We start from the raw sequence: 23,243 nt of genomic DNA on the forward strand, positions 1-23,243 counted from the left end.
TTTAACTTTGTAGTGGTCAGAGCACACACACTCAGCACCAGCCAAATGCTGGTAAAAAAATATGCTTCCCTCACCAGCCAAAAAACAACAGTGAACAATTAAGTGGCTGGTCAAATTTGAATATTCACGAGCCATTTGGCCAGAGGATATTTCATTTTACACCCTGGTAGTAGTGCTGTATGTATGTCTGTTTGTCTGTCTGTATGTATGTGCAAGTGCCAACACTTTATTCTCATAAAAGTGACAAGCCAGGAGGATCAGTCTGCCCACTGAGCAAAGGATACCTCTGTGTCTTTGCTAAAGCAGTACGGAAATAACTGCCTCCTAATAGTGCTGTAAGGATAGCACCAGTATGATGGGCAATAGATGCATCAAATGGTCACAACATATTTCACAGTATTAATCTCAGCTGTGCTAAAATGACACCATCCCAAACATATTTACTGTAAGAATGTCAAAGTACAGATGACATGATCCATGAGGACAGGCAACAAGCTTCAACAACCCTTTCATGGACTAAGGCTGCCACCTGGTGGATCATAAAGACATCGGCAACTGAGGTCCTCTGCTTTGATACCTATATGAACTCCCACATAGTGAAATAAAAGTCCTCACTCAAGAAAATTTGACCATACAGTTTGTAGTATACATGGTTTCACAGAAACTGTTTGTTGTTGAGAATAACTGATATCTATACTACAATTTCAAATGGTCCAAGAGCATAACATTTACAGTTTCAGGGTGGGATTGAGGTTTTTCTTTAATCTTCAATGTGAGTGGTTTGATATTAGTTTGTGGAACCATGTTGAACTCAACAGCAGTGTCTGTGCAACAAATATAGGGTCAAATTCTTGTGGTGCCATGGAAACCCCCGACTGATCAATAACAGCACGATGCAGCAAGGAAACAACTTGAGTTATTTGGACAAAGGGTAGTAGGACATCTTACAGCAAAGATCATTTTAATGGTCCCAAATATTCTGAACAACTAAGTGTACACTCATGTAAAAGGAAAAAAATGAGAAGATATGACAAAATTCATCACATCTAGAATTCCACTCAATCTTTAATCAAGACGGGATTACAAATTCTCCAAAAAATCTGCAGTTTCAAAGGGCAAAAAGGGTAAAACTAGCTCACCTACTGAGGTCTTTAAAAACCTGTTCAAGTGTGACTGAAAACGTCCTGAACATTTAAAGGCAGGTCTTTTTTGTTGTCATTTACAAAAAACAGGAGAAAGATTGAGAGACAAATACAGAACAAAAAGAAAATAATGAAGAAACTGCTGGCTTTTTTTCTCTTCAGAGAAAGAACGTCCGCTGAGGAACAACGACACTGATGACATCATCAAACGACAACAAAGACAGCTCTTTGCCACATGCTGCCTCCCGTCTGGTCCTATATTCTAACTTAAAAAAAATAATAAAAATAGACAAAAAGCAACAAACAAAGAGAGGGAGAAAGAGCAAAGGACAAAAGAAGTAGAAAGAAACAAGGAGGAAGGTGAATTCCGAGAAGGGGGTGCGAGTGGTGGTTCTGGGTCTGAATTGGCCGACCCATTTGGGCCGCTGTGATGTCCTTCCCTGAGTGGGGGGCGGGGGGCAGTGGGTTATGGTCCGAGCCCGCAAGCTCTCTGGGATTTCACTCTACGTGTACATATGTTTTTGTATGTGGTCTTTTCCTCCAGTTGCTAAATCACCAAGCTCCAACCTGTCTCATGGTGTCTGAGTCTGCTGACGATCTGTTGAGTGTGATGTTTCTCCCCCAAACGTTCACGCGTCTGCTCCTCCTTTCTGACGGGGTTTCACTCCTGGTTTCCTGATTGGCACTTGTATGAAGTGGGCTAGTCTGAGGAGGCTTTGTATCCGTTCACAGTCTGCTCCCCTTTTTGCCACCCGCTGACGACGAGGGGTGGCTTTCATTCATTCAATTTGTTTACAAGTTTGATCATTCCTGTGTAAAGTCTATGCGCTGAAACTGTCTGAGCGGAGCACAAGCTGAGACAGTGAAGCTTCTTTAGGAGCTCAGTTTGGACTTCTTCGAAGGTGGCAGAGGGTCCTCTTTACTCTCCCCATCTTCCTCCTCTTCTTCCTCCTCGTCGTCATCATCAGGATAGTCCACCAGCCCCACTAAACCTCCCTGCAGAAGACAAGAGACACACGCATCATAAAACGAGTCATCCTGACCTGCTCTGTATGTTTTGGTCAGTATTACAAGCCTCCTGGTCGACTTCGGTTTTGGCTTGCTCGGCTATACTACCTGCAAATTTAGTTGATAGGCAGCTATAATTAGCAGCTCTGTTATGTTTTAAACTTTACTCTACTTGTGTGTCTCTTCACCACTCTACTACTCCCATTACTCATATGCCAAAATGCATAAATTCTGGGAAAACTTTCAAAAGAAACTACCCATTGATGCTCAACCAACTGTACCAAAATCAGTACTTTGTCTCACCTCATAACTTGTTACTCCCATTTCCTTTCTCTTGTTAGGGTCTCTAGTGCATCACTTGATATTAGTTTGCTCATTTTGTGCAGTGATGTTGCCGTCTTGCCATCCCTTATGTTAAAACCAGTGTCTTCTGTAAACCACATGGCTTTGTTTATGTGCCTTTCTTAGTCGCTCCCCTCCTTTTACCCTGTCTAAATAAAGCTAACAAGTACAAAATCCAATTGCACACTGGTGGTGATGACCATTCGTTGTAATTCTTTGTGGGAGTTGTGTGAAAATTGACAGTCTAAGTGTGAAAATTCATAGTTAAAGCTCAATTCTCACCAACATTTCCCTTCCTTAGTTAAGTAATGTTTGATACAGAACAGACATTGTGCAAAATATTTTCTGACTTTGTCCTTAAACTGCGTCTCTGAATAACACTTAAGATGAACAGACTTTCCTCACAGAGACAACTGGCGTTTATGACCCACACCTTTACCATTAACATGCTGACAGATACCTTTGTGGTTACAGTTGTGGTGGATGGTGAGCTCCGCGCCCCTGAGCCCGGAGAACCTGGTGATCCCGGAGAACCTGGGTTCAATGAGGCAGACGAAGGAGGGCTTGACAGGCTGGTTTTAGTGGAGCCAGAGAAGGCGAGCTTGAAGCTGGGGTTCTGTCTGCCTGATAAGCTCGACTTCCCCAATACTTCTTTGTCTTCTGGGTCTTTCACTGGAGGTAAAGAGGAAGAGGTGGACAAGAAATTGTCATTCTCCCCATTTAGGTTTTTTACCATTTCATGAGTGAACAAAATATATGTTCTATAATCACAATACACTTTTACAAGACACAGACTGAAAAATAACAGCTCTTGGCCCAACTTGTATGCAAAAACAATTGTGATTCTAAGTTTCTTGGTGTGTTCAGGTACAGCCATGTCAAATCAAGCCAATACAACCACAGTTTTCTGTAAATGGTTCTCTACAATGCAGACAAATGTCTTTTAACTACCTAAACCTATGCATTAACCTTTCAGGTAAGTGGCAGAGGTGGATTTACTGTACAAAAAACTATAATGACCATATGCATGGCACGTTGACAGATATATTATCTGGGGTCAGTAAATAAAGCCCTGCAACCACTGCGAATTTCAAAAGGCACTGTGAACAATCAAACACAGTGAGGCAATCTATCACAGTGTTGTTTTGTTTATAAATCTGCTCTTTTGTCTGTGAAATGCACCAAATTTGAATGAATTACAATGCAAACATACAACAACACAGATCAGTCTTTTTCTGATGTACCATCCTCAGCCCGTCTTTAGAGGCCCCTACCTGTCAATGATTTATTACACTGCTACAACAGGTGCAGCCCCATATTTTGAAATGTAAAAGTTGCAATTGCATAACAAGTTAGACACCACACATTTCAAAACAATCAGCCATTAACCACCACTATCATGACAAATATTTGTCCCTGTAATAAATAACCATAAACATCCAATGGCCGGTTTCACCCCAAAGGATCTCATAGGAATGGAAACGACTGCTTTGCCATACGTACATTTCTTTCTCTCCATGAACTTGCTTATAGGTTCCATGAGGTCTTCCTCTGCTTTCATCTTGTCAGAGGGAGGAACAACTGCCTCACCATCTTCAAGGTCATCCTCATCTGTGTTGAACCACATCTCCTCTTCATCCTCCAGTGTCCGTGCATCACGACGGAAGCGGTGGTTCCTCAGGATGGAGCGCATGCTGGAGAGGATAATGCACCGCTTAGTGGTCAAAAAACAAAACGCACACATTTTTATATATAACATATCAAAGATGGAATTTCTTGAACCAGCTTTCCGCTTAAAGAGCATTTTGCTCTCAATGTGAATGACAACTCTTGGAAACTGGGGCTATCTGTGAGTCCTACATTTGACATTTCTACACATGCTACACGGTAATTATAACATTTGTAGAGGAGCATTATCACTTTTCTGAGAACCATTTGTCCGAATATAGTTTTTAATATAATGAAATGCAAATTTTGCTGTGAGCTTTTCTTAGATTGCACAGGTACAGTATGTAATCTACACACAGACAAACCATTCACTGAGCCTGATCTCACTATTGTGCAACATACCGGGACCCAACAGAGAGGTATGATAAAACGCAGCTGTTGGTATTTCAATTTTAAACCCCAAGCATATGAAGTGTTCCGTGAAAAAAGAATGATGTAAGCCCTTGCATTTGTATACAAAGGTGCTACACAATAAACATGAACTACACAACAAACAAACTATTCCTGAGAACTGCAGGATATTAAAGAAAAAGAAAAACAAAACCACAGAAGCAAAGTGAAGTTTAAAAAGGAAACGGCTGCCGGTGTTGGTAAGTACAGTGAGTAAAAGTTACGCCAACATAACAATGTTCTTAAGTGACGTGCTCTGCACTGTGTCACTTTCTGTCTGTCACATATGTCACATGACTCATATACGACTATGTGATATATTGCACAATCTCAGCCGCTAATGGTAACAGCACTCTCGTTGTGTTTGGCTGAGAAACCTGTACCACTTGTAACACTTGTTTTTACACTTTAAGTGCAGTACACGTGTACAGGCTAAATGTTAAAAAAGATACAAATAAAATACAGTGATACACTTATTATTTGACAAAATGGCACTATGGCAGAGGACACTTGACTCCCAAAAACACAATGCGCAGCAACTATATACTGGTCATTTTAGCAGCTTATCAACGCAAATTTGGGGGGGATGAACTGGGATGTCTCATTGACTGTTTTTACCATTTATTATGAGACACACATTCACAGACAAAGGATTGTATCATTTATCACATAATTACTGTGTGTGTAACAGTTGTAAATTTAGGTCAGACTTGGTTTTCTCACCTATCCAGTTTGGGGTTGTCTTGCCTCTCTCTCTGCTGTTCATAGCGCAGCTTAAGGCCCTTGAATGTTTGGACGTAGTCCACATCCTCCAGAGCCTTCCAGTAGTTCTCTACTATATGAGCTGTGAGAGATTTCACATCCTCCTGGGAGCAATGGGAGGGGGGAGAAATAGGAGTGCAGAGACCCAGTAGAAGAGGAAATTGATTGCAAAAGTAAAGTGAGGTAAGACGAGTAGTTTAGAGTTTAGGACAGGGGCAGAACAGAAGAGAAATAAAGGGTGGAGAAAATGAGCAAGGAAGAGAAACAGAGGAGAGAACACACCAAACAAGTTAAAATAAATCAATAAAACAATGTACATGTTGCAAGTTTTCAGTATTGGAATGCAATCTGACGACCTATCAATATTGCTTCCTTTTTACAGATTATGAGATATTGATAGATAGATAGATACAGATAGATGAGATAATAAGCATTAACTTGATCAAATAAAAAATATGTACTTTTGCGTGAAAAAAAAGGGACTTGTTGATTAACCTAATCACTTGCCCAGTGAAAAAAACTACACACAACTGAATGAGACAAAGTATTGCGTCATCTGAGGTTAAATCAGCAAATCACTGTATGTACTCAAGTGTGCAATGCCTGGTTTTCTGTTGTCCAGGTTTGACAAGTTGCTAAACTCTGAAGGCATGAGCAACAGAACAGGAAAGAAAATCAAAAATATGAAGAAAAAGAACAAGGAGCATAGCAGAATAGAAGAATAATTATTCTTCAATTTTCTAAACCAAACCCAGCATGAGGCAAGAGGAAGCTCGAGCCTGATGGTGAACTACCAGTTTCTATGGCTCTGTGACTTAACACTTTGTTCAAGTGTTAATTACTCACATCCTAAATATCTTTATATGGGGAATATTTTTTTTATTAATTCTAAGATTTGTTGATCTATTAAAATGAAAAAATAAATAAAACTAACCATTTTGTGAAAAAGTGAAATGTTGGTGTCAGAGGCCTATGTAAATGTTCAACAAGAGAATCAAGAGTGACATGAAAGCATGAGTTTTGTGGGAAAAAACAATACTCACCACACGAACATACTCAAACATCTCAATAATGGCCGAGTTCATGAGATTGTAGCGTGAGCCGTTGTTGAGAAACGCCTTAATGACAGGCTCAAAGAGAAAGTTTCTCATGATGTAGCGATTGTAGAATTCATCCTTCAGACCAATAATCCTTCGCATGAAGCGCAGGGCACCTGGCCACAGAAAGACAATGAATATAGAGATCAAAGCAAATTCATTTATGATCAAAATGAGCTTTAATGTCAGGTACTAAGAATTTAAGATTTGGTTGCGATTATCGGGGACTCACATAATGCCAGAAAGGCGTGCTGAGAGGCAGTGAGCACCAGTACCCTTCTGAGAATGTCCTTGTTGATGATATAGTTCTTGATGTGATAGGTGTGGTGCTCAACACAGAATGTCAGCAACTCCAGAATCAAGGCCAGCAACTGGGATGTTTGAAAATCATCTAATAGAAGAATAAAAGGTAGTAAGCAACATAAAATACTTGTGCATCAATCTCAATCTACAAAACCAACACATGTGCGTAAACACATCCACACCCCCACACACACTCACACTCAAATTCACACACACACGCCTCAGGTGTTCAATACCTTTGCTAGGTTTTTCCTCTGTTGTGTTGGCCAGTAGTGGAGCCGAGAGGACGTGCATACAGTGCTTGTAGAAGAAGCTCAGGAACTCTGTCTTTTCTGTTTTCTGGAAAGGAAAAAATTATATTAACAGGACGTTGATATTTATTGTAATGAATGGTTTTAACAGTGCCCTAGGTAGAGCTGTGTTCCAGCCTGTTACATTGCTGGCACTATGTAGTACAAATCAAGGGTAACTTGATTAGCAGGAAAATTCTGTTTTTCAGTTAGTATTTTTTTTCCCTTACATGACTGATCTGTGCAGAAAATATCCACATATGGATCACAATTTTCTCTCTTGCAGAGTAGAAGCCAATGTGGCAACTGCACATTTAGAACACATCCTCCATTTGCTACTTGTAATAACCCTGTCCTTCCAGTGCTGCCTAACTCTAGGCTACAGAAAGGTTCACATTTTCCTTTTCTTTACACATCTTTATTAATGAAATTGAAGGACCGTAAGCATGTTTTTGCCTGATCCAGTTTGACCTAACCAAATTGCGCAAGCAATGAAAACACAAAATCAAGAATTTAACATACAAAAGTGCTTCTGGACAAGCAAAGTATCTAATACTCAGGTTTTCTGTCAACTCATTGTCAGTGTAAACTGACATTTTTGAGAGTAGCGTGCAAACTTACATTTGCAGTAGCCAGCATGTTCTCAGGGTCCACCAGAGTCCGTAGTAGGCCCATCAGCTGCACCGCTCCACCCAACTCTGGGTCTGTATCACAGATCATGTGTTCTATGATCAGGTTGATCAGGAGAATGTCCTGAAAGGCCAACAACGATTAATTAGTAACACAAACTCTTGTTTACATCCTCCTGTGTGATATATTTATGGCTGTTCATGTACTCACATCATCATTCTGCTGAGACTCCTGCATGACGAACTCTCGTACCATGGAGGGGTTGTACTCCACCAGATAAGAGAAAATATCTGTGGCTGCCCCACGCACCTGAACATCATCCATTCCCTGTTTCATCATAATACATTATATTTGTCAGTGGATTGTGCATTTCTCCACAGGGATCAATCAAGTAAGATCTTAAAAACTAAATGGAAACAAAAGTAATCATCAAAAAAAAGGACCCAACCACATTTACTTTCACTCACACAATTTCTTTTCTTTTTTTCACATTTTACTTCTAAGGGAGCGTGTGGAAAGGAAGCAGGCAAGAAGCAGACAGCAGGCATTACTCTTATAAATGTCTGTTTGCAAAGGTGCACATGTTGTTAGTACACATATTTCAACATATGAGCATGTGTTGGTGATCAACCTATATGCATATATTTGAGGTTTTAATCTACTTAAACTACTTATTTGTTTAGATAACTGTCCATAGCCTGCAAGTGTTACATATTGATAGTGGGTTGTACTGTGGGATACAAAAACAAAAACATAACCAATTTCATGCTCAGAGGCTGTCTAGATGCAGGAAACCCTCCTAGCTGCTTTTGTCTGAGAAGTGTATTTGCCTGTCTTATCTGTCCTCTTGTATCAGATCCATTCCTCTGCAGTCACTGGTATCGTAGTAAAAGCAAAGTAAATCGGACTGAAGTTGTCAAAATAAAAATTGTTCATTTGAACGTGACAGAGAACGGGGTGCAATCAAATGTATATCAGGACAGTTGTGATGCAATAGCAGTGTTTGGGTGTTTTAATATATTGTTGATCAGATCGATTAACCAATTAATAAAATCAATTATCCTTTAATGAAAAGTGGCTTACAAGTATTACTTTTCCAGGCTAGGCATGTTTGCAATATCAACGTTCTGGTCAGATTTACATCTACACATAACTGATCAGGAATGTGGCCCTGGCGCCTCTGAGTGTACATATTCGAAGTAGGATCTCAGTGTGGCCAGCAGCCAACTTAAAAGTGTACTCCCCTGACAGATAAAACAACAAGATACAATAAGATGCAGCAGTTCAATAAGTGTCTGACAAGACTGTAATACAACCTAAAACTAGCAAATGCTCCTTTCTACACTTCCGTCTTCAGACCAAATAATACCATGACAACCTGCTGCAGCCACCTTAATGGCTGATTGTTTATTTGTGTGTGTACTCTGCCATCTATGGCCAATGTATGGCAAGCCTTAGTGTTTAACACTATACAGACAAAAACAGTACTTGGGTTTGTTTTCTTGCAGTACAGGCTCATTTACTTGTTCAAGAAGGGAAAAAATGCTGTGTCATGGTCCTTATGAGAAGTGCGGAAATTCCCTTAAGCTAGAGACTAAAACGTTTTAATGTCATTCGCTTGAACAAGACCTGCACACAAACAAATAAAAATCATAAAACTGCCGCCTCTCATAACACGATGTAATTTAATACTTAACGGAGTGTAATTCTGCTTCTTCAACAAGGTGTTCTTGTGATGTGCACAATCCATGGTTAACAAATAGCATTGTAAGGAATAGATGCACAGTTGTATCAACACACTGCCAAAACTCTAATATCATCATTGGCTTGTTTCCCTTTTTCTTCATATTTTTCTTCTATCACTTAATTCAGCTTTCAAATTTATGATGGCACATTCCATGACCCTAATGCTTCCCCACTACCAAAGTTACTGGCACCAAGAGACAAATTCCATGTATATCTGAGCAAACTTGCCCAATGAACTTAACTCCAATTTATGTTAAGATTGCTGCACTCACCAGTATGACCTCTAGTGCAGGTAGAATGCCCATGTTTGACAATGTCTTGAAGAAGGCGTCTCTGTTTTGAGGTTGTAACGTTTGTGAGAATGCACAGAATTCCTTTAGGAAGTTCACCTATAGGGAAGAAATCAACACAGCTCTATCAAACAAGGCACATGGAGAAAAGTGAGAACAGTCTTTGATAAATAACGACCGTCTGGCATACCAGTTCGTGTCTTTTGTCGTCATCTGTAGCCTCATCTGTTAGCTGTGCAAAGAGGTCTGTCAGGAACTTCTCGTCGTCCTGACATCAAAAGGGAAACAGATAAGAGAGAGTGAGTATCACATGGAGGGGCAACAAATCAGGATATGAAGGAAGGAAAAGAACTAAATCACCCTTGACCCTCACACTTTTCTGGGGCCACCTGTGCACTCCGCTAAATCCATCATAACAAAACTGTTGTTGAGCCACAATGGTACCAGTCAGATACAAATACCAGGAAGCATACCTACTATATTTATCAATGACTGATTTTGAAGTTATATGTGACATAATGACAATCATCAATTAAAAAACATATTCAACATAGTTATTTACAATAATTGCAGTTAAATCTACTGCATAAAACAAGTCTTAAAAAACACAAAGTAACATTTTTGTGGATTTCCCTGATGGGTTTTGTACAGGTTTTTTACTCCAACACCCAAGTTTCATTCAATTATATCTGTGATCCAATATATCAAGTCCTGGTTCAAATGAATACAACACTTGGTCTGTTAATTTTAGCTTGACAAGACTGCCTCGAGGTAAGTGAGGGAAAAAAAAAAGGTCCATATCAGTAGTGTTTGACTTCAAAATTTCACACAGTACAGTGTAACCAGAGTCAACAGCGTGCCAGTTTCAGTTTTCCTCTAGCGCAGCATAACTGATTTACACAACACTCCTCCATCTCTATGGAGATAGCCATACATAAACACTGCTGAGTTGACACAGCACAAAAACACAAAGATCACATGACCATAAAAGACTAGCAGACAAACTCAGACGGGGTAAAGCACAATCAGCCAAAAATAAAACCTTTGTACAATCCTACAATTACTGTAATTTCCAGTCCTCAACGGAACGAACACTATTTTAAAAAACATTCTCCTACGTGTTCATTTTGATGTTAGATATCACAGTATGACAGAACTGTCTACTTATGAAGCCTGTTTGTATTATGTGCATATAAATTTTGTACCATTTGCTATTGCAATGACCAACATTTTACGGTGAAAAATGTGGAGCATACACACTTCAACACTTATGTAAAAATAACAATAAATACACTGTGAAGCCTTATAATTCATGTCAGCCCATCTCACCTGTAGCATGCCCACAATCTCCACCTTGTTGAAGAAGATGAAGGAGTGCAGGGTGGACAGCATATTTTCCTCAAAAACAGAGGGCGTGGGCAGCACCATGTCCTGAATATACTGCACCCGATACGTCTGGTGTATTTTCTGACGCAGTTCAGGATCAGAGATGGGGATCACCTCCTTAAAGCGGGCTGTCTTAGTCAGAAACTCCCGATGCCGCCGTGGCTGCGGGAGTGCTGGGTCAAACTCCAGACAACCAATGACGTCCATGATGCACTCGTCAGAGAACATAACCTCAAAGAGTGCAGTACGATTGAGCAGGAAGATGCCTTTTATGATTTCATAAATGTGGTGCAGTCCCTCTCTGTTCTCTAAATCCTCACACACACGGAACAGCTCCAGGAGCTTGCGAATGTAGCCCTCGTTCTCCACAGCCAGTGCCAGTTTCTCGCGCCGCAGTGGTGATGGGAGTGAGGAGGCCACCAGCTCAGCCAGGTCCTCCAAGCGGTTCAGTTCACATGGTGGTAACTCCAGACCTGGCGACGACATGTCGTCAAAGCGCTCCTCCTCAGACTCGTCCACCACATCCTGGGTGATGTCCACTGATGGGTCCTTTCCCTGCACCTTAACAACAAGACAAACATGAGTGGCATGAGATGTAACATTAAGTAACAGAAACGATCACCAGGAACACCCAAACACTCTCGATATCAAATGCATGCACAGATGGAGCAGACAAACAAACACCCACACAGAGAGAATTGAAGTTACCTGGCATATTTTCTCCCAGATTTCATCACAGCCAGCCTTCTCCTGGAAGCTGAGTGCCAGATCATAATTTTCAGCCTCTGACCATACTATCAATGTATCCTTTCCCAAAGAAAAACAAAGCCAATTTACAATACAATCAGTACACAGAGAAGGAAAATCCACATCCACACAAAACCACATGCAATGCATCATGCTGACCTGTTGTTTCTGGTAGGCTGTGTTTGGATTGATTTTGGACTCCAGCAGTAGGGAACCTGTCAGATTAGAAACAACTTTTCATGAGGAGGGTAAGTTAAGTGAGGCTTTACGTGCATGTTTCCAGCTAGTTAAAATAAGTCTGTGCTGAAGGTATTGCTTATAATATTTCCTGAACAACTGTCACGGTGCTGGTAGTCTCTGTGTTGGCATATGCCATTCGCCTTACCATCACTCTCTGCTCGCACCAGTAGAGACGTGCCTTTGAAACGCTCCACATAGAGCGAGGAGACGTGTCCGGTCCCACGGTCATCCCACTGTCTGTCCTCATTGAGGGTATAGACTTTGACTCGTCGACGAGTGTCCGTCATCCTTGCAGGTAGCTGTGACCGGTTTCCCCCCTCCCGGACCTTGTTGGCTTTTACACGGTGTCTGCTTCACCTAGCAACGCCACAACTTTAATTCACTTTTTTTTTATTCTATTTATTTTTTTTTTTTTTTAATACACCTGTTCACTTCTACAATGCAGCACTAACTAGCGTCAGGGGTCAACCTGGGCTAACAGTTCTTAGAAAGAGCTTAAACGTGGAAACACCTGGACGAGCATCCAGGAAGACACCCCGATCGATTCTGCAGTCACAACTACAATATCTGATTTTTTTTTTTTTACAGAGCTGCCTCAAAACTTATCTCGCCAGGGTTATAGGCAAAGCGCCACGCAAAAAAAATAAGCTTACAGACCATTGTAGCAAGCTAACGACAATCTAATATACAGCGCGGAGGGCATTGACGTTAGCTAACGTTGTTTAACCTACAAAAACAAGGGTCGACAGACATCGCAAAGAATAAGCCCCACTGTTACGTTGTCTGCCTGCCCCCCAAAAAAAACACTCTGCCTGTTTATTAGTACAGTGTGTACGCTTGCGGGCAAGGTTTGCCAGTTAACGTTAGCCAGCAAAAACCCTAACGAGTTAACTTAGCTGCTACGCTAACTACCTACGCTCCACACAGTCAACGTCAAACAACACTTTGAAGCGAAACAACCACAGCCGTGCGCCGGTAACATTATTTCACACTTGCGGAGCGCAGACACCGTGTTTACCCCTCTTGGACCAGTGGATCTAGTTGTGTCTGAATAATACGCCAGCTAGCTAGCGTTAGCTGCCATTTCTTCCCAAGTGCTCCGCCATGTTCTGGCTCGGGGCCGCGGAGAGACCGCTCTCTCCTCACTGGTATTCATGCATCCCGAAAATTATGCAAACCATCAAACTGTAGTCGTGTAATTACTTCAAGGTCACGCTTTACATTATAGTGCTATTTGCCATTCATTCCCGACGTCTTGCTCAGATAATTGCTAACTGCCCCCCCCGTGAGTATTCAGCCATCTTGGGTCCCTTCAGAGTCAGTACGGGGTTTCCAGCACAGCAACAACAGGGCAGCCCGCCACATTTAAAGAGACAGTACCACAACTGGATATACAAATGTTATTTCTAAAAGGTGAGCAGCCTCCAACATCATTTTATCTGATCCTTTTTTTTTTTGTATATATAAATCACCATCCAACCACTCTACATCATACTCAGCCACTCTAACCATTTGACACATACTTGGATGTAAGATTTGCTTTATTAATCTCCAGTGGGAAACAGAGTTGCTCCTCCTCGTCGCAGTCATTTCTATAGAAAACACTAAATTAACAGGAAAATAATATTCCTCATTGTGTGGTTATATATGCGAAAGTGGACAAGAGTCAGAAAACACATTTATTTTGATTGAATCAAAGAAAACAGTAACAGGAATAGCTGAAATCAGATTCTACGCAATATGAAATGTTTACAAAAACAACACTTAACATCATGATGGTAGGCTAGTAACAATATTAATAACAGATGAAATACGGAAAATAAATCTCCTGGGATCAGTTAAATGAACGAGTTAGTCAGTATGCAGACATTTATCTTATTCAAAAATAATTATAATAATAATTGCCTGCATTCAAAATCCACAACATGTTCAAATCCAACTGCCCAGTAAAGGTAAAAAAAAAAAAATCATCACATAATTTTAAATGGAAAATGAAAGCACACTACTAAAAATTTGACCAACACTTTTTTTTTTTTTTTTTTTTTATCTGTGGCACATTTCTCCAGGTCGGGGTTCCTCTTCATCAATAAGTTAGTCCTTGCAGCCATTTGCCACACTCAGTGTAGTGTAACAAATAAAAACATAGGTATCCTTCCACTCTTATATAAAGCCCAAAATGTACCACATTTTTCAAACCCCTTCCCTTTCCAATGTACAGTAAACTCCTTTCAAGCGTGTGTAGCAGGACAACTCCTCACTGATGCCCTTACTTTGCTGCCTGCTGAGCCTGACGCCGCAGCAGGACATAAATCTTCTCCTTGATCCAGTCTTTGTTGTATGGTTGGTATGTTTGAGTGTCAGCCCTGTACCTGTATACAAATTAAAAATGTGTTTCTTTTACTGGAAGTGATTAACACATTCAATACAAAATTGTTTTTCCATTTAAAAATCAATCAGGCATTTACCAGCCAAATCATACTTACACAAGACAGCTCAGATCTGCCAAGTCGTCAATAAAGTCAAACAACTGACTAATGTCATAAGTGATGGAGGGACTGTTTGGATTCATCCTCTTAAGATGCTCTTCATACATTTTGCAAACACCTAGAAGAGAGGCGCAGGACATGCTGAATGGAAGCAAAACCATTTCCGAAAGTGTGCATCAAAAGAAAATAATAAAATAATATAGATAAGAATAAACTTGGTCTACGATTCAGTATTTACAACAATGAAACGAGGTTCATTAGAGAGACTGTAAAACATGTTTGACTAAAAAGGGAGAGACAGGAGAAGTAATATTAATAACAAGGAATTAAATTATAAAAATGAATTGATCTGGTTAACAAATAACTTTAGGCATCTGTGAATTAAAAAAAATAAAAGGTTTATTAATGCCAGTGGTGACTCCAGTGTATACTTAATATCTGTATAGACAAGTGCAGTAAAATGCTTTTGTGCTGCCTTAGATCCTACACTGTAAATAGCCTTACACATATTTGTTTTATTTGAAAAGACAAAACAAGTGAGTATATAATATTTAGTGACATTATCTCCCAAATGACAGGGAGCATCCTTGAGGAGTACTGTTGAAATAAAATGTTAATGTTCCAATGATAAATGTTATTAGGCTCCACTTACTACACCCACAGGTACAGACAAAGCAGCAGCATGGTTTATAAATGGAAATCATCAAGAGACTCACCTTCCATACATTCATTCACTGACTCATAGTCAGCATATGTGCGGCCCTCGGGTCTCTTGGTAGGTTGCACAAGCAAAATAGTGTGCGACTGTAAAAATGATTAATAATAACATTCAATAAAAACAAGTAATGCCAGCTCTTCATATCAGACCACATCAGTTAAGTTATTGTGCGTTTATCCCTGATAGAGTAAACCCGAGGCGTTCATACAGGAGAGAAAGGCTCATTACTTAGCAACAGATCATTTACTGAAGCGTTCACGTAAAAGCAAGTTTCTCACAACATATCCCACTAACTTTATTCATATTTAGGCAAAACGACAGAGATAAGTTACTTGAACGTTACTGTTAAAAGTGTGTGTTTATAGCAACAGAAGAAACTGGGAAACAATTTGACAGAGAAGTAAACGTTAGCCTCGTAGCTTGTTAGCTTAGCTGTGATGGTTTAACATGAGCTAACATAGAAAATACTGCGAGTTTTTACCACATAAAACGTAAAAGAAAACACTCTTACCATATTTGTGCTGACCACAGACCCTGTCTATTTATTGGAGGATTCAAAACTGCAGAAAGTATCGTTGTTTATTGCTTCTCAATGTCCCGTACGATGTAGCTGCTTCAGGAAAAATGTATCAGGGGAAATGAAATAACTCTTATTCCGGTTGTAAAGTGAGGTGCCTTCAAAATAAAGCTTTGGTTTCAAAGTAAAAGTCTGGCCTTAAAAATACAGGATTGTAAAATTGTTTATAAGGATTTACCAAAGTAAAAATCCATTAAAATCTAGCTCATGGAATACAGAAGTATAAGTACTTTTTATGCTGCTGTCAGTTTTATTATCACAATATCTTTTTCTTACTGGATTTTTATTATTACTAATGCATTAATGTATAGCTGGTATTTTGTTGTAGCTGGTCGATGGCATTGTATAGTTTAATCTCTGCCAATGCCTCATACTGTTTTTTATAACTAAACTAAAGCTGTCTATGTAGTAGAGGAAGTACAATATTTAACTATAAAATGTAATTAGTATAACTAATAGTATAACATAGAAGTATAACACAATAGAAAATGAGAATCTTAAAGTATACTATTACCTCAACCTGTATTTGACTAGTACTTGACTACATGTACTAAGTTGCATTACGCCAATGGAATTTGTTTTGTAAAAACTGACCAATAGTTTAATAAAAGAATTGTCAAATGTAAGTAAAGTGCATTTTTGGAAACATTACAGGAGCAGATGGAGAAAAAGAGAAACCACACCAGTTTTTTTCAAGGTTACCGGATAGCTGAACATTTATTGGGTTGCTTTACTCACAATGACATTTTATTTTATTTTATAGTCCTGATCTGATAGAAGAATGGCACAAATAAACTATACTGAGCATCACAAACAAAATGCCAAAGATCAAACAGATAATAAAATCAGAACCATGAGGTGGGATCATGTCAGTTATAATGTGAAGCAATCTAGATCATTTATAATTTAAAGTCTGATATTTAAAATGAAAGGTAGGATGTGGGACATTTTACAATACACCTTTGTATGTAAATACTATATGTGTATGAATATCATGTGATTAACTTCATAGAGGCAGCACTCTGGTTATTCCATGATTTGGAGGTATTAGTGGCAAGCACATTTATGCCCTTGCCCTCAGAGTCCCCCTGAGTGACACTCTCCTTGGGGTCTCTCTGCGAGGTGCAGGTGGGGGCTCCCTCAACACACCCCCACACTCTCTCTGGCATGCTTCCAGGGACATGAAGTTATTTCCATTGCCCTGGCAACTTCCATACCAAAACTCTGTACATTTGCGAGCACCTGAGTCATAGAAGAAGCGGACCTTCCAAGTATCACAGGGGCCCTCATCCCGAGGCAAGAAGCACACGCTACCAGTGGATGGAGAGACAGGAGATGGTGTGTGCTGCTCAGGGAGAAAGACAGAAAGAGAGAGACAGTAAATCCTCCTGTAGAGCCAGTAGATTTAGCAGATATACAATATATAACAGGTAAGGAGGAACTAGTCATGCTCCAAAAACTTTGGATTCAACACTTCCAATAATGCAATTCGATAGCATCTTTTATTCGCCTGGTGAACGCTTTCATCTTTTAAACTCCACATACTCGATTTATACTCATACAGCTCATTTTTGTACTTAAAGCGAAGATAACCCTGATAACATCATTATGACACCACTCAGGTTATTTTCTCAGACTTGCCAAAGCTTCTCCAGAGCCAAAGACAGGGACCCTTCCCATGGTATACTTGTTTTGACTTGTAAAATCAGTTTACCCTTTAATAAATCTGCCAAATGTAACAACTTAAATGAATCTATTGAAACAAGATGAGTAACCGATGTGATTCCTACCACAGTCACCACAGTTGCCTGGTACTCAGGACATCCAGCCCTTCCAAATCCTTGAGCTGGAGTCACCCCATCCAAGCAACAGCCGTACCTAAGGAAGAGGGGTTTTTTTAACATTGGAAACACTTTCCATTGAGCCAATATGCCGTTTAATTTATGTATTGGTTACAAGAATTGGATCCAGGAAGCAGTGTTACCTGGTGCGGACACAGTCATCATGGGAGCAACCCTCATTCCTGGACCCCGTGGCAGTGGTATAGCCATCAGGACAGCAGCCATACAATGACTGCGCACAGTGAGGACCAATCACAGCAGGGTAGGGCTCATGAGCAATGTTTATTTGTGGTCTGGAAGCTAAGGCAAGTAAACACAGACTCAGACATGGTCAGACAAGCACACTGCTACTGTACATACCTTAAATATGTTTTTCCTATTTTGAAGGTTTAAGATTTAATTTGGTATAAGTTAAGTTTGGCTGTTTTTTTTAAGAATCTAAATGTGACTTTCAGTAGAAAGGTATTAAAAGACACACTTTATGTTTGTGAATGAGGGACAAGAAAGCAACAAGAAAGCAGTGCAATCATGGTCTAGACAGCAGCAATTATATCTTTATGCATTCATTCAAAAGTAATCTGAGTAATACCTGAGCTCAAATAACTGGTTGGGAATTTTTTTTTTTTTTTACTTTCGCTGCACATATGCACATGTAAAATAATTGCATGTTGAAGCACATATAGAAAGAGAGTAACATTTCATCAAAATATCCTGCACTTGCTCTATATACCTGAAGATTCTCCTGGAACATGGGGCACAAATCCTCTCATGGCGGTTTCTTGTGTCCTTGGGTCCTGCACACTGGGGACACCTTAAAAAATAAAGTGTATTAATTAAAATACAAACAAGCACAAACAATCAAACCAAAAAAACCACTGTGGAAGTGGTTCCAATTTGGCTCACTTTGTGATCCGGGGCATGCCTGTGAATTGCATGTCTCCACAGAGATGGGTCTGCTAGCTGTTCCACATCGAGCCTCTGGGTAGGGGTTCAAATCTGTATCAAAGCAGCCCACTCTCCTCTCCCTCACACCACCACCACAGCTTCTAGTGCACTGCAGAAACAAGACAGGAGAGGGTAAACTATATCGAGACGAAGGAGACATAACACTCTCTTTGCTCCATTTCACCTACCAGCCCGTAGTCAGTCACGTGCCAGGTGATGTGTGTGTGACAGGCAGGTCTGCGGCAGGTCTGGACAGAAGCAGGTCTCGCAAGTCCACTGCAGGCATGGTCAGGCAGACGGTCACCTCCTGACCCCACACAGAACACCTCCCTCGTCTGCTGGCCTTCGCCACAAGTCACAGAGCACTAACCATCATATGCAAAGAAATTTAAATTGTGTCAGTCCCATAGCAAAATAATTACACTTTAAAACTTGAATATACCATTACTAAGTCAATGTAATACCTCATGATCACAGATTAATGAAACCAACAATTTGTAGCTTTTATGATATTAAACCTCAATGTTTCCCATGACAACCCCTCTATCCTGTACTCCTCCTGGACAGTGCAAAATAGAAAATATATTTTGCACAGTGCTTTAAATAGGTACTCAAAATGTAGATTATAGTCAGAAAGTTCTCTGCTGTAAGGTACAAACCACACTGAAGCTGGAGACACTGTACTCAGCAGTACAGGGATGCATGTTGCAGGCCTGCTGGCTCTGTGGCCTCTGCAGGCGCTGGGTAATGCAGTAAGTCTCTTCCACCACACGGGGGTTCACTGGGTCCTGAGTCAAACACTCCACGCTGCGATACTGCATGCCTCCATTGCAGGCTGCAGAGCACTCGCCGTAGACACCAGTTTTGTAGATGTAGGTGAGTGTCTCCCTTGGGTGAGGAGCAACAGCAACAGGACCAGCAGAGTGCACAGAATTAGTGTCGTCATCCAGGCCCATAAACTCTCCATGGATCAGTATCTGGGGTGTGACAAATTATTCTCACTTTTAAAGGTGGTGTTGAAAAACAGTGAGTAGTAATATAAAATCAGAAAGTAGTGTCTAAGTGCTTGTGAGAAGGGTCTGAACTACTCAGTGTGCAACAGTGAAAGACTACTTGTGCACTGAACATAGACTGCTGTGTGAGAAAGAGCTGTTCTGAAAACCAGCATGATAAGCCAAATTTCCTCTCATAAATAAAAGCCTCTAATTAGTCTGCCATTATATTCTAGATCTTAGTTTTATTCCCACCCTGCAGGTGCCATCCACACAGATATCAGTGCGGCCCACATAGCATGGTGTCCCATCCACAACTGCAGGTCTGTGACGGTAGAAGAAGTTCTCTCCTCTTGGGACACAGTTCAGCTCGCATGGATTGGATGCTACAGAACAAAAAATAAAGCCATAAAAATGATGGGATAAAATATATACAGACCTGCCTCAAATTGTATGTGCATTTATTTTTAGTATGGTTTGACTGCTATGAACCAGGGTTTTAGATTTATTGTAGTCACTCAGAAAAAGAAGACAATCAAAAAAGAGTAACGGCTCTCACAATTGATGTCTATTATGTTAATTTCATTTTTAATTGATAATTTACACCTCTGTCAATCCAGGATGTTAAATTAAAACAATATATACATGAAAGTATTATTTCACCTAGACTCAGGTAATGTGGACAGTATATAATAGGTTTTATACCCCCATAATAAGGAACCCATGAGTGGTGTTTGCTCTGAAAGTCCATTCTGTCAAACTGGGAGCACTGCTCCTCCCTGAAGTCCCTGGATCCAACTGGACATTCCTACAATGACGCAAAATGTTGGCATATTTTAGGATACATTTGTGCAGGGTTAGTGGGTGGATGTAATACACAAAGAGGCAAAAAATAATTTTAAGATAATTACATGTGTATTACAAGTTCGGAAGGACTTAGATGATCCTATGCAGTTATGTCCTCCATCTGTCCTGGAAGTGAGAGGGAAGAATGATATCTACATGCAAGCCAAATCTCTCTCTTTATTGTTAAATGCATTAGGGTGGTTTTGGTCAAACCTAAAACATGTGACACGATTGCATTACTTTTCATCATGGGTCATCCCACCCTGATAACCCTGCATCTCTATGTCCTACCTTGAAGTGATACATTTCCTGGTTCTCATTGCCACTCCTGTTCCACAGGTGCGACTGCAGGGACCAAAGGCTCCAAACTCTCCCCAGTAGTCATGCGTTGGCCGTGTCAGCTGAAAAAACAACAACAGTAAAACTCCTACTCGCTCAGCTTTTGGAACACGTAGTGCTCTCACACACCATATCATAGCCCACCACAAACCACTAACACACACTAAGAGCATGCTCGAGACACCAAAATAGAAGTTGGAACATTTAGCCACAAACCGTCCCCTAAACATTGCGCAATGTATGTAGAAATCAGCAGCATCACTACTGTACTAGAAAGTATACTTTTTTTTGTTTTGAGATTTTGGACATTCTGTACTTTACTGTACTTGCAGTTTCCATCTGTACTAAAGGATGTATTACTGACATGGGCACTCAAATGTTACAGTATTGTTATTATTGTTAAAAGACTCACAGTGAAAGCAGGTCCAGCCAGCAGCTGTAAGAGACCTAGGACTTGGAGTACGTTCATGTTCACCAGAAGCTACTGCAGAACTACTGATGAGGATAGCAACAAAATAACTAAAAGTTCAATCAAAGTATTTCCATTCATTACATGCATGTGTATCAGATGATACCTAAAGTTCTTGATATCCTTGATCATTTCTTTGAATTTAATGCATGCATTAAAGTGTGCAAAGTGTTTCACCTGAATAGATTAAACAGCTAATAAAAAATATCATCAGGTGCTATGTAGTCTTACCTTGTTGAAGTGAATTCCCAGCTGACCAGCGTCCAAAGGGACGTGCACCTCAGTAGTGAAGGTAGGCACTGACACCAAGCTTTCTATCTCCTCACCCTCTCTACGCACCAACACCACAGCCCATAAAAGTGTCAGGTTTCAACCACACAGAGAAACGTTTGGGGTTGTTTTTTTCCCCAAAAAAATGTCACGTCACTTCTTTTTTTTCACGTTAAATATAAGTTGTTATTTCTTCTATTTGCAACAGGGTGTTTGCAGTTAAGACCGTCAGGCTATGAGACTATTTAAATCTTCTCATCAGCAGCAATGTGTTTGTGTTGAAGAAATCATTTTTTAAAAAGTGCTTTTGTGCAACAACTGAGTGAAATCACAGTTTGTTCCAATACAGAAGAAAACAAAGACATTACTTAAACATACACAATTTAATGGTTGCATACATAAATTGCAAATGTTAATGCAACATTATCCGTTAAGCCTTTACACGAGAAGCCCGCTAAAATTAGATTTGAGGTGAAAGAGATCGTAAAGTTTACCATTGATTTTTTTCAGGTTGCTGCCCACTGAATGTCCCTTTCACACATCCCATAACCACTAAATACAGACCAATAAGTCACAGAAGAGGAGCTGGTGTTAGATAAAGATCACCCTAAGGCTCTATTTAGGGTTTATTTTAGCGAGAAACCACAGTGGGTTGGAAAGAGAATGTGGAAGATTTACCAATAGCCGTCACTAAAGCTGGAGGAGACATCCAGGCTGAAGAGAGTAACGTATATATTTAACTGTCAACCTAGAATACCTTGGTGATGGGAAATCATAGCTGTGATGTGTGTGTGTGTGTGTGTGTGTGTGTGTGTGTGTGTGTGTGTGTGTGTGTGTGTGTGTGTGTTTGTCAGTAGAAGTGATAGTAAATCATTTGTTGACACGCAGCGCAGACTGGACCTCTTGTCATCGTCTGTGTTAAAGACTGCAGCACATGGCAATCTAGAATGAAAGCAATGCAACAACTTGTAACCTTGTTAAGCTCACAATGTTAAAGTTTTATTAAAATTATGACAGAGAGTTGTTGATTCAACTTTATGTCTATTTCTGTTGCCTTAAAGGACCAGTATGTGGGATTTAGTGGCATCTAGCGTTGATGTTGTAGATTGCAACTAACTGAATACAGTTCAGCCTTCCAAACGTGCAGGAGAAACTACGGTAGCTGGAAAACTCATGAAAAATGCAAAAGGCCCTAGTTAGAATATTGTTTGGTTTGTCCATTCTGGGCTTCTGTAGAAACATGGTGGTTCAACATGGCAGACTCCATTGAAGCGAACCCGCTCCCCCTTTAGATAAAAACGCTTTTTTCTAAGGTAACGAAAACACAACAATTCTTATTTTCAGGTGATTACACACTAATGAAAACACACCATATGAATTTATGTTTCATTTATAGATCATTCTAAATGTTAAACACTGGTCCTTTAATGCATTGTATTATATTTACTGGACTAAGTGTTGTGATACAGAATTATCCAGGTTGTCAGATACAGACCTAAAAGTTGCACAACAAAATGTTTCTATGATACCATTTAAGAATCTAATTAAAGCGTTGCTTCAAAGCCATGAAAACCTCACATCCTCCAAACCCAAATTAAAATTTTGACTCACACATCCAAATCCAAAACCACACCCCCCACAGTTTTGGTTTTCTCCTCA

At 40.1% G+C, this 23,243-nt stretch overlaps 3 protein-coding genes across 5 annotated transcripts; all 3 read right to left on the bottom strand.

The window, feature by feature from the left end:
• Positions 1-944: 944 nt before the first annotated feature.
• smek1 (SMEK homolog 1, suppressor of mek1 (Dictyostelium)) lies at positions 945-13,435 on the bottom strand. 2 transcript variants are annotated; one of them, XM_051408535.1, is made up of 15 exons: positions 12,247-13,435; positions 12,021-12,076; positions 11,823-11,921; positions 11,058-11,675; positions 9,919-9,996; positions 9,711-9,827; positions 7,903-8,019; positions 7,684-7,815; positions 7,009-7,111; positions 6,702-6,860; positions 6,416-6,585; positions 5,334-5,473; positions 3,996-4,186; positions 2,953-3,164; positions 945-2,138 (listed from the first exon to the last, which is right to left on the bottom strand). In XM_051408535.1, exons 1-15 carry the CDS (start codon positions 12,386-12,388, stop codon positions 2,016-2,018), a joined length of 2,457 nt encoding a protein of 818 aa, XP_051264495.1. In that variant the 5' UTR covers positions 12,389-13,435; the 3' UTR covers positions 945-2,015. The 2 variants fall into 2 exon arrangements, with proteins under 2 accessions (XP_051264495.1, XP_051264494.1); XM_051408534.1 differs by having other exon boundaries at positions 5,334-5,476.
• Positions 13,436-13,766: 331 nt separating this feature from the next.
• Positions 13,767-15,979, bottom strand: erh (ERH mRNA splicing and mitosis factor). The gene is made up of 4 exons (XM_051408536.1): positions 15,817-15,979; positions 15,304-15,391; positions 14,585-14,705; positions 13,767-14,470 (listed from the first exon to the last, which is right to left on the bottom strand). The coding sequence occupies exons 1-4, from the start codon at positions 15,817-15,819 to the stop codon at positions 14,368-14,370; spliced, it is 315 nt and encodes a 104-aa protein (XP_051264496.1). The 5' UTR covers positions 15,820-15,979; the 3' UTR covers positions 13,767-14,367.
• Positions 15,980-16,568: 589 nt separating this feature from the next.
• On the bottom strand, positions 16,569-21,656 carry paplnb (papilin b, proteoglycan-like sulfated glycoprotein). Of its 2 annotated transcripts, none has more exons than XM_051408912.1 (13): positions 21,546-21,656; positions 21,258-21,340; positions 20,798-20,907; positions 20,572-20,632; positions 20,366-20,468; positions 19,916-20,046; positions 19,328-19,645; positions 18,857-19,033; positions 18,627-18,777; positions 18,454-18,534; positions 17,867-18,023; positions 17,673-17,760; positions 16,569-17,227 (listed from the first exon to the last, which is right to left on the bottom strand). In XM_051408912.1, exons 2-13 carry the CDS (start codon positions 21,312-21,314, stop codon positions 16,946-16,948), a joined length of 1,716 nt encoding a protein of 571 aa, XP_051264872.1. In that variant the 5' UTR covers positions 21,315-21,340; positions 21,546-21,656; the 3' UTR covers positions 16,569-16,945. The 2 variants fall into 2 exon arrangements, with proteins under 2 accessions (XP_051264872.1, XP_051264874.1); XM_051408914.1 differs by having other exon boundaries at positions 21,258-21,337; positions 21,546-21,653.
• Positions 21,657-23,243: the final 1,587 nt, after the last annotated feature.

This window comes from Dicentrarchus labrax, unplaced genomic scaffold (assembly GCF_905237075.1).
Source record: "Dicentrarchus labrax unplaced genomic scaffold, dlabrax2021, whole genome shotgun sequence".
NCBI lineage: Eukaryota > Metazoa > Chordata > Actinopteri > Moronidae > Dicentrarchus > Dicentrarchus labrax.

Excerpts from the sequence above, each read along its gene's own strand:
- smek1 (XM_051408534.1), bottom strand. The coding sequence starts at position 12,388 with ATGACGGACACTCGTCGACGAGTCAAAGTCTATACCCTCAATGAGGAC. Across the intron at positions 5,477-6,415 it reads TGTTTGAGTATGTTCGTGTG|GAGGATGTGAAATCTCTCAC; the intron begins GTGAGTATTGTT and ends CATTGCTCCCAG. Across the intron at positions 4,187-5,333 it reads GACAACCCCAAACTGGATAG|CATGCGCTCCATCCTGAGGA; the intron begins GTGAGAAAACCA and ends TATCCTCTCCAG.
- erh (XM_051408536.1), bottom strand. Across the intron at positions 14,706-15,303 it reads AGTGAATGAATGTATGGAAG|GTGTTTGCAAAATGTATGAA; the intron begins GTGAGTCTCTTG and ends CCTCTCTTCTAG. Across the intron at positions 14,471-14,584 it reads GCAGATCTGAGCTGTCTTGT|GTACAGGGCTGACACTCAAA; the intron begins GTAAGTATGATT and ends ATTTGTATACAG.
- paplnb (XM_051408912.1), bottom strand. The coding sequence starts at position 21,314 with ATGAACGTACTCCAAGTCCTAGGTCTCTTACAGCTGCTGGCTGGACCT. Across the intron at positions 18,535-18,626 it reads GGCATGCCCCGGATCACAAA|GTGTCCCCAGTGTGCAGGAC; the intron begins GTGAGCCAAATT and ends TTATTTTTTAAG. Across the intron at positions 17,761-17,866 it reads GATGACTGTGTCCGCACCAG|GTACGGCTGTTGCTTGGATG; the intron begins GTAACACTGCTT and ends CCTCTTCCTTAG.